The 14,523-nt window shown below is 41.6% G+C and overlaps 1 protein-coding gene across 1 annotated transcript in view; it reads right to left on the bottom strand.

Moving 5' to 3' along the window:
- Positions 1-14,450, bottom strand: part of MIPEP (mitochondrial intermediate peptidase) — a 174,948-nt gene extending 160,498 nt beyond the window's left edge. The window contains exons 1-4 of the mRNA XM_025875187.2: positions 14,141-14,450; positions 12,256-12,429; positions 8,796-8,884; positions 5,924-6,010 (exon numbers count right to left, since the gene is read on the bottom strand). Of these exons, the coding sequence (XP_025730972.1) occupies positions 5,924-6,010; positions 8,796-8,884; positions 12,256-12,429; positions 14,141-14,329 (539 nt within the window). The 5' untranslated portion in view covers positions 14,330-14,450. The remainder of the gene's footprint in view (positions 1-5,923; positions 6,011-8,795; positions 8,885-12,255; positions 12,430-14,140) is intronic.
- Between the last annotated feature and the right edge of the window lie 73 nt (positions 14,451-14,523).

The raw sequence follows: 14,523 nt of genomic DNA, 5'->3' as shown, positions 1-14,523 counted from the left end.
CACACACACACACACACACACACACACACACACACACACACACACACCTTGTTTGAACCAGGAACTTAACATCTTAGAAATAAGGCAAAACATCCAGCTGATATACTATAGTTAGTCCTACCGGGTGACCTTGTCTCCAGTCCTCCATCCCTACAGGATGACTTCTCAAGGTCAGAAGTCCTTGGCGTGATTAACCTGGCACCTCATGAAACACCCTCTCCTCCACTGTGAGGTCTCTCTGAAGGCTGTCCTCCACTACCAACCAAATTAGGGGCCTCTGCCATGGGCTCCAATAGCATTTACGATTTCTATTTAACAAACTCATAGCAGCAATGTCCACCATAGCCAAACTGTGGAAGGAGCCCAGAGGCCCTTCAACAGACGAATGGTTAAGGAAGATGTGGTCCATACATACAATGGAATATTACTCAGCCATCAGAAAGGATGAATACCCACCGTTTGCATCGACATGGGTGGAACTGGAGGGGATTATGCTAAATGAAATAAGTCAAGCAGAGAAAGACAATTATCATATGGTTTCACTCCTATGTGGAACATAAGGAATAGTGCAGAGGACCACAGGGGAAGGGAGGGAAGACTGAACAGGAAGAAATCAGAGAGGGAGACAAACCAGGAGAGACTCTGGACTCCGGGAAACAAACTGAGGGTTACAGAGGGGAGGGGGTGGGGGGGGATGGGTTTACTGGGTGATGGGTATTAAGGAGGGAACATGTTGGGATGAGCACTGGGTGTTATACGCAAGTAATGAATCGCTGAACACTACATCAAAAACTAATGATGTACTATATGCTGGCTAACTGAATACAATAAAAAATTAATTAATTAAAAACTTAATTTTTAAAAAAAATTGTTGGGCGAACACAGAATTTTTTGAAAAGGTTTTACTGGAGCCATATGATGGAAAGTCATGAACTGGGTTGTAAATGCTTTATAAGGATGTTTAAGTATAATAAGCAAAGAGGGAACAAAAAATAGCTTCAACCAGTGTTTAAAAAAGTCAATATATGTATTGCAGAATATGAAAAATCATAGTGATTTGCTTTACATGTAGGAGCTTATTCCTTTATTCAGAGAGTACAAACCTGAGGATGCCGCCATGATAATTACTTATTTATTTCAACTCCATCCAAATCCCAATAATTAAAAACATTAAACAGTGTACACTTGGACAATTTTTCAAAGGCCTACTGCATGAGACTTTCAGTTTTTCCTCCAACTAGTAGCAGCTACTTAGAATATTAAATTCTTTGATGCTGTGCCGGAAGCTGAGTTTCTTGGCTAATGAGAATTGTTTTCTTTCTCTTTAATCCTGCTGCATGCTTGGAACCAATTTCATGTGTTACACCTCTTTCTGTCAATAATAATTTTTTTTAAACTACTAGTTTTCTGGAATTAAGTTATCCAAATATTTGATCTACTCTCCTGGCTTTCTCTGACTTTTCATAAAGGGTATATTTATCTTCCTGATTATTGTGCCAGTATGCTTTGAATGGACAGAATTAAAGTTCTTCTAAAATTCTGAAAATTCAATAGACATTAATAATTTAGTCACTTACCTTCTTTCTTAAATAATGTAAAGTGCTTCACTCAAGCCCCTTAAATATCCCCATTATCTCTACCTCACGGTGATCTCCCTTCCTGAACAGTTAACCTAAAACACATTCCGCTCTCTCTTTTCAGGCAAAGGCATTTTCTGTTTATTTTAGTAAGAGGGGAAAAAAGATAACAGGGGTTGATAAAGGGGGATGGAAATATATTATATAATATAAGTTTATTATATTATATAAATTTACTGTTTAACAGCTTTATGTAGAAATGTAGGGGAAAATGAAAATCACTAATCTCACCAAAGATAACCACTATTAAAATTCTTACATTTCCCTCCAATCTGCTTATTTTTATTTTTTTAAGGCTATGCAGAACATGTGAAATTAAGTAAGATAAGGTTAGAGAAATTAGCACAGTGCCCAGCACACAGTGGATACTTGAAAAATGTTTGCTGAGTTTCTGACTGGACGTAAGGGGCACTTAATTCCCTCACACTGAAACATCAATTCCTCTGGCTCCTGGACCAGGTGGACTGGTGGGGGACATGCAACAGGACCCATCCTGAGAAGCAGAGGCAGAGGCAGCATCTCTGGTCTCATAAAGATACTGTCTCGGTGGCAATGAACTTGTGGCTAACACCAACAACAAGAAAGACCTTCCCTTGGCTTCTATCCAATCTACTCTGAGTATGTTGTACTACTTATTCAAAATAATTGGGAGCCAACTAACAAAGATTTTTATCTTGCTTTTTCTTTTAAAATTATACCACAAACATTGAACATTTCTCTATCTCTTTAAATACTCTTCAAAAACATGGCTTTTTAATGTTTGTAATGTTTGGTCATATGGATTATAATATTTTCATTTTTCCCACTCCTGTAATCCATGCTAAGATAAAAATCCCTGTTACATACATCGCTTTCTCCTTGTTTGTTTTCTTAGGATACGTTCCAAGAAATTAAATTGATCAAAAAGGTGTCCTCCATAAATATTTATCAATTTACACTTAACCAGAGAGGACCCATCAGCCAAGCCATAAAACACGACTGCCGTTTCAGCTTTGTTAAGTGAAGGGCTCTTTGTTCTCTCTTTAAGGATGGTAGGGTCCCGTTCTTTGAATGACTACTATGTACCAGATACTGCCAAAGCATTTTACTTTCATTACTTCATTCAAACTTCATAATAATCCTTTGAAATACTTTGTTATTTTCTTCTTACAGAGGAGAAAACAAGACCTGGAGAGTCAAGGAGCCAATATCCACCCAAAGCCATCTAACAGTAGAGGCAGCGTGTACAGCCCCTGCTTCCCACTTTCCCAGTGTTACACTTGTTACACTGTTCTAAGTTTAATGACCATGTGTCCGCTATTCCTTATTTTGTGAGTTGCACAAAAAAGAATCCTTTACCTAGTTTTCTATAAGGAGATCCACTGTTTGCTTTTTAGTAATCTGTAAGGCCTCTTAACACAGTAAAGACATTATGCTTTTATTATGTAAGTAACATTTGTCCCATTGTGTATTCTGACTTTGAATGTGGAAAAGTTTTGCGATACCAAAGTTTGCAGTTTTTATATAATCAAATCAATCTTTGGTGGTCTGACTTTGGTATCATGAGAAGACAGACCTCCCACCTTCCAACTCTGTCAATACTTTTATGATTTCTTTTTTTAAAGATTTATATCTTTAAGTAATCTCCTTTTTTCCCCAAATAGTTATCTACTGGCCTAACATCATTTACTGAAAACCGTCTTTCTGTACTGGTAGGAAATGACACTTCTATCGTATACTAAATACAGTCTTACATATATTCGTGACTGTCTGAATTTCTCTTTTCTTTCATTGATTTAATCGACTATGCTGGTTTAAGTATAATGCTCTTTTAAATACGGCATTTTTACAATGTCTTACTATCTGGTACAAACCCCTTTTTAGTACTTTTCTCACCAGATTTCTCCTGCCTATTCTGGCACATTTATTGTCTATGACTTCAAAACCATTTTAAGTAACAACAAAAGAATCTTCTTTATAGATTGGATAGCACTAGACTTACAGACCAGTAGAGACCACCACTGAAGTTTTCTTCTTTCTTATCTCAGACTATGGTATGTTTCATCACTTAAATATCATCTTTCATGCTTCCCGGTGTGTGTGTGTGTGTGTGTGTGTGTGTGTGTGTGTGTGTGTGCGCGCGCATAAGAGTGATGAGGTTCTGCATGCTTTGTGCTTCTGAGTTTATTTCAAGGTGTATTACAGCTTTTGTTGCTCTTGTGACTGGGATTTTCCCTCCATTATATTTTCTGAAGATGATGTGTTTGTTAATTCTTTGCATACAAGAAAGCTCTTAATGGTTTTGGAAAAACCCAAGTAAAACCCGTTTCTTTATAGCTGGGCTTCTCACAGACTCTAATAAACTAAAACTCTTTAAGAGGGGAAGTACATTAATGTGTCAGATTTCCAAACTTAACTAATGGGACCCTTCTGGGCATACTTTTTGAATAGCTCATACAACTAGTATTTCAAGGAATGTATCAAGGCTTAAGATGATGATCTACTCAATTTAAATCATTTCTTTTATAATTTGTTATGCCAAGATAATTTATTAAATCTACAATTCTCTGTTTTATCCTTACACTTTATAATTCATTGTCTTACACTTTACCCGTACACAAGGTTCTCTCTGGATGCTAGCCAACACTTAATGATGCACAAGTACCATGATATTTCAATAATTATTCTTCAAATTCTTCTTCCTCCTACTTCCAACTTACCTTTCCTTTCTAGAATACTGATATTCTACCCAGCTCACTTTTCCCAATGTAGTTATCATTTTGTTACTTTAAAAATCCTCTTGGCATTTTTAGTAACATCTAGAAATGAGCTATGTATCCTGTTAGAACATGTCCTTTGCACCTAAAATAGTCTGCTAGTCCACTACAATTTTTCTACATTAAATGTAGAAAAGTCAGTCTTTAGCAAAGTCAGGTTATGAATAACCTACTGCCTCTACTCAAAGTCAATACCAGTTGAGTACAAATCCATCACAATGAGCAGGCATTCAACTTTTACTTGTTTGCTAATGAAGACAATATCATGATCCAGCCTAAAAGTATAGTAAAGGCAAACTACTCTGATGGTATAGCTAGCTTTACTAGTATCCTACGGCTCAGGATCAATGAAGTGAAGTAAGATCAAACCAATATCTGCATATTAGAAGCCAGGTGAAAATAAGCCCCCAAAGACAGCCTTACTGCGCAATTCATGTGGCATGGTACTCGTACATCAGATGAACAGCGAGATTCCAGTACCAACTGATCCCTGCAGAATGGGGCTTCACGTGGGGGTCATAAGCCACATATGGAGACAGAAAGGAGAGAGGGAAGCAGGAGGAGGGAGAATCAAGGAGTGAAAAGAAGTGTCCCATAAATAAAAAGTAGGTAAGTGGGACGCCTGGGTGGCTCGGTCAGTTAAGCGACTGCCTTCGGCTCAGGTCATGATCTCAGGGTCCTGGATCGAGCCCCACATCGGGCTCCCTGCTCAGCGGGAAGCCTGCTTCTCCCTTTCCCGCTACCGCCTGCTCGTGCTCTCTCTAATGAATAAATAAAATCTTAAAAAAAAAAAAGTACATAAGTAAAAACAGGTAAGAGAAAACATTAACCTCTGTGCTATGAGACGAGTAATATATAGATGGGTTAATGACAAACTTATAAAATCATCATAAATAAATATATTTGAGCAAAAAAATACGGTATCCAAAATCCTCTATCAAATGTTTTTATGCACTGACTTAGAAATTCAGCCTTTTCAATTCAGAATAATAAAGGTAATCGAATGAACCACAGGAAATCATTTCAAGAATCTTGACATCCAACCAGTCAATAAAATCAATTTGCTTCTATCTTCTGGTGGTATCGATTATGGAACTTCAAGCATGAAGCTAAGTGTAAATGTTTACAGGAAGTTACTCCTTTAAGCACCTACTACAGGCCAGGAACTGCTGCAGGTGCTGGGATGCAGCCCTGAACAAAACAGACTAAGTCCCTGCCCTCCAGGAGCTTCCCGTCTAGCAAGGCAGAGGGATGGAAACAAGCAAGCAAACAGATCATGCTGGAAATGATTAGGACCGAGAAGAAAACACAAGTAGGTTAAGAGGATGGAGCACGACCTGGTACCAAAGAGGAGGAGACACCATTTGAGTGAAGCCCTAAAGAAAATGCCAGAGTCATGTCTCCCACCTGGGGAGAAACATTGCAGACAGAGGGGAGCTGTGTGAGTGCAGAGATATGGCGGGGGGAGGCGGTGGTCTTCCCATCTTGCCTCTAGAGTCACAACCACAGTGAATGCAAAGGAGTAAGTACCTGGTTTCTGGATCAAGAGAATCCACAAGTTTTTTATCAGCTAGCAATTTTTGCAAACTTTGGTATAACTCCACATTTGTGTTCAACCTAGAAAATTACAAATGAAAAAAAAATTAAATGATTTTCTATGACCTTCTTTTTAACTTTACATTAAGAGAATGGTGTCACATCCTAGCATACACATGCCCAGAGGCCAGAGGTTTTGGGGTTTTGTTCTGTTTCTTCATTTGGAATAGAAATAGCATAACCACAGTTAGTACAGAAACAGGCAGTCCGTTAAGCAAAGTGTCAGGGTACTAAGTGTTCTGAAAGGTAACGGATAAATTTAAAGCCACAGTCAGAAGCTGGAACCAGAAGAGCAGACAGGAGAGAGGGGAGTGGGAGGAACGTAGTAGCGGGTGATCTGAGTGACGTGAGCCCACTGCCATTGAGAATTCGTTGTTAGCAATAGGCCGGTGGCTGTTTGTTCATTTAATACAAAAAGAGGGAGGTTGTGGGGAGGATGAACACAAAGATTCTGCAGTTCCAAAGTGAAGGACCTAGACGCCAGGTAACCTTTGCCCATCTGGGCCAGAGGGGCAGGCCCACACGACAAGGAGAGCTCAAGGACACAGGCTTTGGGGTCACACACTAGAGTTACAACACCAGCCCTACTACCAGTCTGTAAACTTGGGCAAGTATTTGAACTTCCCCAGCTTGTTAGATTTCAGGTCACCCTAGGGTTAAATAAGATGCTCCCCCTATGAAGGAACAAATAATAGCTTGCCAGCCTGCCCTTGGCCCCCAACCTGAGTTCTGCCCTCAACCCAAGCCACTTTCCCATTACTAGATCCTGAGTTCTTTCTTCCCTGGATGCCAGAAAGTCCTGCCACTCTCGGGGCTAAACAGTGAACTGGTTTTAGATCCGATCTGCTCCCTGCCCGGTGGATCCTCAGGGTAGGGCAAGGCTGTAAGAACCATCTGCCCGTTCCTACTCAGGAACTCAAGGATGGTTAGGTTCCCTAGTCAGTGCATCATCAAAAACCTGCAGCTTTGTAGAAATCCAAGAGTTCCTGTTGCTACAGTTCTCATGGGCCACCCCAAAGACCAAGGGAACTGAGGCAGTCAGCACCAGTGGGAAAACTGTCAACAACAAGGGCAGGCATACCCCCTCTCTCGCTCCGAGGCAGCGATCCCAGTAAACGGGGAGAACATCAATGTGGGCACCTACTTCCTCCAGGCGTGCTTCCCCTATGAGCTACTACCTGTCAAAAGGACAGGCATTCAGAGACAGCCTGCACTGTATCCTCTTCAGAAGTTTCAGCCTATCTCCCACATTATGTTTTATGTCATGAGATCTGGCATCAGCTCTAAACAAACACACCTAATTTGGGGCTTTTACTTCCACTGCTGGAAAATAAATCAATTCTACACATGCACCTGAAATCCGCCTGTTTTTCAAAGATTGCCTGCAGCAGTTACAATACGATTCAGCTAGACTAAACGAGAAAAGGAGTCAAGGTGCTCCGCGAGGACCAAGAGCAAAGCTCTCTGGTGAAGGCCCTGAGTTCGGGGTCCTGACCCACGCCTGACCCAGGCCTCGGCGGGCCTCAGGGCAGCAGCTGGAGCGTGGCCAAGAAGGGAAGATGGAAACGCTCTCCAGGATGAAGTGAAGACCTTGCACAGATCCTCTTGACCATACTTCGCTACCAATTACGGTTCCCTTGTTGTCCTCCCGCAAAATTAAGAACCCACATCCATTATTCCAGAGCTGTTACTAAAGTCAGGCCCGACACAGCGTTCAAGGTGCCCCAGGCAGGCACCCTGGCAGCTCTGACGCATTTCCTAGGGCTTTTCCCTGGGCGATGCTCTTTCTCCCAAGGAGCCCCCAATGCCAGTCCCTTCCTCATGCCTGGCGTCTGCAGTGTGCAGGGACCAGTTTTATCTCAGTAAACAAGTCAGTTTTCAACGGCTGTAAGAGAAATCACATGCACTGTCCCAAAGAGAGCAAATGATGCTCGGTGGGGGAGAAACAGCAGCAGTATCTCCAGACGCGTCAGGTCCTAAGGCGGGCCTTGTCAAACCAGGAAAGCCACCATGCTCCTCCTCCAACTTCTGGTTTGTCAGGAAGTCTTCCCCGATGGTTTCCAGTTGTAGATTCCTGCCAGGTGAGCCCTGCCGCGCTCTCTGGCTTGCGACCCTTTCTGGCATGGCGTCACACACTAAGTGCTTTTGAATATGGCGCCATCCATCTCAAAGTCATTTTCACCAGCACTTTCGAGCTCTCATAAATGGCTTAAAATATTTAAATTTACCTCAAGATTGCTTGAAAATAACTCACTTCATCAAAGCCCCAGCCTGCCTCAGCCCTCCCTGAGAGTTTTATGATCTCCCTAGACTACCCCTCCCCACCCCAGATCCAAGGGACCGCAAGGCTACTTGTCTCTGGCCCACAGCCATCGATGCAATAGCAGTTTAATCAGAGGATAATCAAGAAACTCCAACTTGCCACTGAGACACTGAAAAACTCTCACTGAACGTACACAACAATAAGGAGAGTAGATGTTTGCTATGCACCTGATGCCCCTAGAAGCACTTTATTATCTCATTTTCCTCACAGTAACTCTAAGAGGCAAATCATGTTACTACTTCACTTACAGACAAGGAAGTTAAGTGACAGAACAGACGAACAAACAGATAAACAACTCATTACACTGCAGGAGCCAGGGAGGAGCACGCAGGGGCCTGCCCCCAGGGCCCTCCCTCTTCCCCACCACCCTGGGCACTGGGCATCCCTACCCTGCGGGGACAAGCCCTGGAGACCAATTTCCTCAAGCACAAATCCACAAGACCACGTCACCCGAGACTGTTAACGAAGGGGAGCAGAACATACTTTTCTACCATGGTGCCAATACTTCTACAAGCTTCTTCCGCCGCCTCTCTGAACGCGCGCTCAGGGTGAGCAATTTTCACAAAATCGGCCTAATAAAGAAGAAAGACAAAAACCAAGAGGGAATTTGATGGAAAGCTTTCTTCCAAGATCTGAGGGTAAAAATGAAAACCTGGGCTTTCAAGTGTCCCATTTGGCTGGCCCTATGCATTTCCATTACTGACATTTTCCTAAACTAGTAGGGCTAGGCGGCTTCTTGCTGAACATTTATTAATTCTGTTATTCCTTGGAATCAAGTGGGTTTCATTCCAAAGAAAATACTTCCACTAACCTTATTTTAGAAAAGCCTTTCTCCTTCAAATATAACCACCAAGTGAATTCTTCCTAATTCTACAGTTCAAAAAAGCAGAATCTTATTTCAAATATTCTAAAACTTCCTAACTAACATTGTTTGCAGTATGGTGTTCACATGTTTGCCTGACTCCAGAGAACAACAACAGAGGCTTTTTTTTTTCAACTGACAGACAACACAGTTTCAAGACTGATTTAACTACTTTCTAGCCTTTGTGCAGAAAACAAAGGTGCATTCTCTCTTTATAGGCCTTTTAATAAATATGAATTCCGAGTCTCAGCTGAAATGACTCACGACTACCAGTGTTGCAGTGGCTTCAATACTGACTTTAGACTAAACTGAGCTAGAATTTTTACTTTTTTTAATGAAATCACATAAAACCAGATTTTAGTTTTCATGTTAATTGCAGTATATTGCAAAAGAAAAATGCAAGGAAACTACAAAATATCAGTTACAGTCTTCATTCTCCAAGAAAACATGTGTGACTATAATATGAAATAAAATCACCACAAGGTAAAATTTCCTAATTTTATTATTAGTTTTCAATGTAAAAACATTTAAATCCATAGTTTCATGTATTTGATGTAACAATAAGATAACATTAGTACTAAAGCACCTGAAAAATGAGCTATGTAAAATTTACAATTTATATAAATTACTAATCTACATGTTGCAGAATTTACAGTCAATATTTATTTCAAAATACCAGCATTTTAAAATTCATTTATGGGGTGCCTGGGTGGCTCAGTTGGTTAAGCGTCTGCCTTCAGCTCAGGTCATGATCTCGGGGTTCTCGGATAGAGCCCTGCATCAGACTCCCTGATCAGCGGGGAGTCTGCTTCTCCCTCTCCCTCTGCCCCTCCTCCCCGCTGTGCTCTCACTCTCTCTCGATCTCTCTCTCTCAATGAATAAATAAAATCTTTAAAAAAAATTCAATTGTAATAGTGATGGAGAAAACAATACTGTTACATAGCAACTGTATAAAAAAAAGAAAAAGAAAGCAAAACCAAATGACCATTTGGTGGGAAATAACGGTTTATAAAATCCTTGCCTTATTACACTATTGATCTTACTGGCAGGTAAAGTCCTAAAGATTCAAAAGGAAGAAGGTTCTTTGAATATTTTTACCCAACGATTTCCACATATAAGTCACATTTAGAGCTTTTTTAATGAGATATTTCTATACCTCATAAATACAAAAATCTTCAAAAATAGGACAAGCTATGAGGCATAGAGTTAAAATCTCTTAGTGAGAAGCAAAAGCAAAAATGTGAAAAAAAAAAATCCTGGAACACCACTTAATTAAAATGGAGGCTAAGACAACAAATAAGCCACCAACAAATTAAACCAATACTTGATGGAACATAAGTGAAATTCACTGACAAATATTTTCCTTTTCAGGTTTTAGTGACACAATTAAGCATAGAAGGTCACTGTGAGGTGTCCCCAGGCAGTGCACCTCCCATGTCCTCCATCATTCAAGGTGCTTGCTATGCACCCACTTCAGAACAAAACCAAGACCCTACAAAACCAAGAAGTGACTACAATAAGACTGCAACACACCTCACTTTACTCTTGGGAAAAATCATTTAAGATACTTTATCAATTTCCTTAAAATGGGGAAACTCACAGTGACTGCATGACAATCTGAAAGGTGTTTCTGCTCAATTCGGTTGTATGGGAGGGGAAAAAAGTTCCAATCAAGGAACAGCAAAGATGGGGAAGTGTTATGCAAGGTGAGAGAGGTCATTCTCAAAGGGCAAATGATTCCATTCATCTGACATTTTAGAAGGGACAAACTATAGGGATGGAGAACAGATGGGTAGTTGCCAGACATAAGAGGGGAGAGCCGACTATAATACAGGGGCTTTTTGGGGGTGATGGAATATAAAATTCATAGAATTGTACCATCCCCAAAAAGGAATCAATTTTACTGTATAATCTTAAAAGTAAATAAATACTTTTTTAAAAAATGGGGAGGCTAACTGACTCTCTGACCTCTCCAAGGTAAGGAAGACCTATTCATCGGACCCTAAGCAACCAAACAGCATGTAGAAGGTACAGAACAGCAGGTGAGAGCATGAATTCTGTGGCCACAATGCCTGGCCTCTGAGCCCAGCTCCGCCACTTAATGGCTAAGCGACCCTGGGTATATCACTTCACCTCTTACTGCCTTTCTTTCCTCATCTGAAAATGGGAGATATGCTGAGAAGATTAATTCGGTTAAACCAGGCAAACCTCTTACCAGGGTCTGGTGCTTCAAAAGATCTAAAAAAAAAAAGTTAACATCAGAATATAAACTCCATGAGGTCAGAGACTGTGTGTCTATTCATGATATTCCCAGTGCCTAGAACAGTGCCTGGAACATGGTGGTGATTCAATATTGAATGAATGTGAAGAGAAAGCTATATACAGTCCAATACCAAGTTGACAAGATCCTGAGGGTTCACATTTTTGGATTATGTACACTACTATAATTGCCTTCCCTGACATGACTAATGAGGAGGTGGCTCTTTGGGACAGATAAAAAAATCATGCCTTCTATCTCAGCAATAGGATTCTTAGTGAAGAGATCTAGGTACATGTCTATTTCTGCTTCAAAATATGAAAAAAGGAAGTCTTTAATACAATCAGTTTCATATCCAAACCTTAGTTGTCATCGGAAAAGACATTCCTGAAAAGGTTTATAAAAACTGGCTTTTCATAAGATTAATTTTATTGTAAATGTACGGGTAAACGTCCTTTTAAAATTCTGGTAGAAGTTTTCATGAATGAAGAAATCTCTGTCAAATGAAGACTCTTTGCATATGAGTAATCGCTCTTTTATTATACATCACATGTGTATTTTCTTAACTACACATATTAAAGTACAAGTTCTACATTTCACCTTTTCCTATACGTTTTTTCCCCATTCCTAACGACTTACTCCCACTATAACAAATTATACCCAACAGCTCTCAAATAGCTCAGACGCTGTGAGTCTAGGTGTTGCCAAACCACACACCAGATGCTTTGAACCCTAGAGTCTCTGACATTAAACCTAATAAACTTAGCTTAAATTTTAACATCTTGACAGAGAGGTAGCTTCAAGGCTTACAGCAAGCATCTTACCAAGTCGGCCACCCTGCACAAGGAATCGGAAAGCTCGTCGAAAATGAGCACGGTCTGGGGCCCAGGTGGCATGGAACACACGCGCTCCACGAGCAAGTCTGCCTTTCTCAGGGCGTTTTCTTGTGCGATCCGAAATCCTTCTGGGGCGCTGAGCTCAGGAACTCCAAAAAGACCCTGCAATCCAGACAATATTTCCAATGTGTAACTAAAAATATGATTTTTTTCATAATGGAAATCTTGGTTTTCGTTGGTGTATCCTATCATTATAATACTTGCGATCACAGATACCATGTTCACATTCCCCGCATCATTCCACATAAACTACGAATATTTTAAGAATGGAATTTTTAATTATTTCATAAAAAACAAAAATAGAATGATAAAGGTTCAACATCCAGCTTAGCCACTTTGTAGATGACTAACATGTTGATTTTTGAAAACAGCAAGAGGTAAAACTTTCAGGACTGATAAGGCCTACTGTTTCTGCAAGAAGGGATACATGAAATTAATGTCTTTTCAAAATGATGAAGAAGTTGAAGAAAAGGCAGTTGCAGGCAGAGCAGAATTGGAACCAAAACCAAATTAGATTCTTTACACTGATTTAATTTGATTCAAGTACAGACTATTTTTCATTTCCCAACACACCTCCTCATACTGGAGGATGGGAATTCTAAACGTCAGACTACTAGTTATGGTAATGACAAAAAACTACATAAACCTTTGGGGTTTTTTGTTGTTCTTGTTTAATCAAGAAGCAATTCACATGTTTGAAAATCTGTTATCAGTTCTAAAATCATGATATACAAAAGAAAAATAAAGCTAAAATTGGGTATATTTCATCCACCCAAAACCAAGCTTACTTTTTCATCTTTCTACTCGGTACCTATAGGCAGTCGTTCTCCTCCTCACCCTAATTATGTTAAAACCATATTGTTACTTACCCATAGGGAAGTTGGTGTAGCAAATTTCATACAAGAATACTTTTAAAACAAAGCTAATGACAGAGATCAAATAAGAAAACACATCACTAGGCTCGGTGTAACCAAGTCCTAGACTCTTTATAAGAAAGGCAATGTTATAAATAATAAATTAAACAGGCAAAAATAAAAGTAACCAGAAGTGGATAAAACCTGCAAATGCAAAGTAGAACGGGCATCAGGTAAGTCCCTTTCAAGCTCGCCTTCCTTTCACATTTAATTCATTCAATAAGCACTGAGTGCCTAGGAAATGCCAGATACCATACTGGGTGTGCGGAGATAGAAAATAAATAGCAACCAAAGAATTCAGTCAGTGACTTCCTGGAGGAAGAAATCAACGTGATCAATGTCATCTCATTATAGGAAATGAGACTGTTCTCAACAGTTTTGTGTTTTAAAACAAAAGAGCCCAAAACTTCGGAAAAAAATAAGAATGGAATTTCGAGCATCAATGGTATTAGTAACTACAGGCCTATGTGATCCCCCTATGAACTGCAGGGCGAGGCCTCCAATGCTCAAGTGTAGGGCTGGAGCAAAAGTGAACTTTAGTCGGGATTGGTCTGAGTGTGAGGCGAGGGCGGGACCCTCCAGGCGGAATTCACCGCCACCGGCGAGATGAACTATTTTGAGTTCACGTGGAGCAGGGGCTCACGAAGAGGCAGGTCCTGGGGCCCACACTCTGGGGACAGGACCAACAAAGGCCGCCCCGCTCCCTTAAGCCAGCCCCTCAAAGAGGAGGTGACGGACAAGGTCACCAAGAGCGCAAACGACACCCTACGGTACAAAGTGGGTTCGCTGCCCGGCTCCTCCCAGACCCAAAGGACCCCGCCCAGATCCCTGCTGGCCACTCGGAGAAAGAACCGGCTTATGTCGGGTGGACAAGTGGAGCCCCCTCCCGCGCCGCTCACCCGGCGCTCGCCGAACAGGTCCAGACGGCGACCCTGGGGCTTGACATTGAAGGCAGCGCCCACCGGGGACCAGCTGGTGCTGACCTCCCGGGCCCGGATTCCGGCTCCGAGGCCGCCCAGGCCCGCTCGCCCCGGCCAGAGAGCCGCTGCCCGGAGTCCGTGCCCTCCCAGCCTCCAAGCATATAGCATCTTGATCCCAGAGCAGCCCCTTCCCACGCCGCGAGGCCCCGCCCCTGCACCGCAGCTCCCGCCGCGAGTACGCGCGCCACGTTTCCAAGGCAGCGGCCCACGCCACGCCACGCCACGCCACGTGACGCCAGTGCTTCCGGGTCGGGGCTCGAGGCCCTCAGGACGTGAGCACGTCGGCGTCCAGAGGGCAAAAG

Source organism: Callorhinus ursinus, unplaced genomic scaffold, assembly GCF_003265705.2.
Source record: "Callorhinus ursinus isolate GAN/ISIS: 27379988/994484 unplaced genomic scaffold, GSC_fseal_2.0 scaffold7, whole genome shotgun sequence".
Classification (NCBI taxonomy): Eukaryota; Metazoa; Chordata; class Mammalia; order Carnivora; family Otariidae; genus Callorhinus; species Callorhinus ursinus.
The sequence above is the reverse complement of the archived record's forward strand: the minus strand, read 5'-3'. Positions and strand labels throughout refer to the sequence as shown.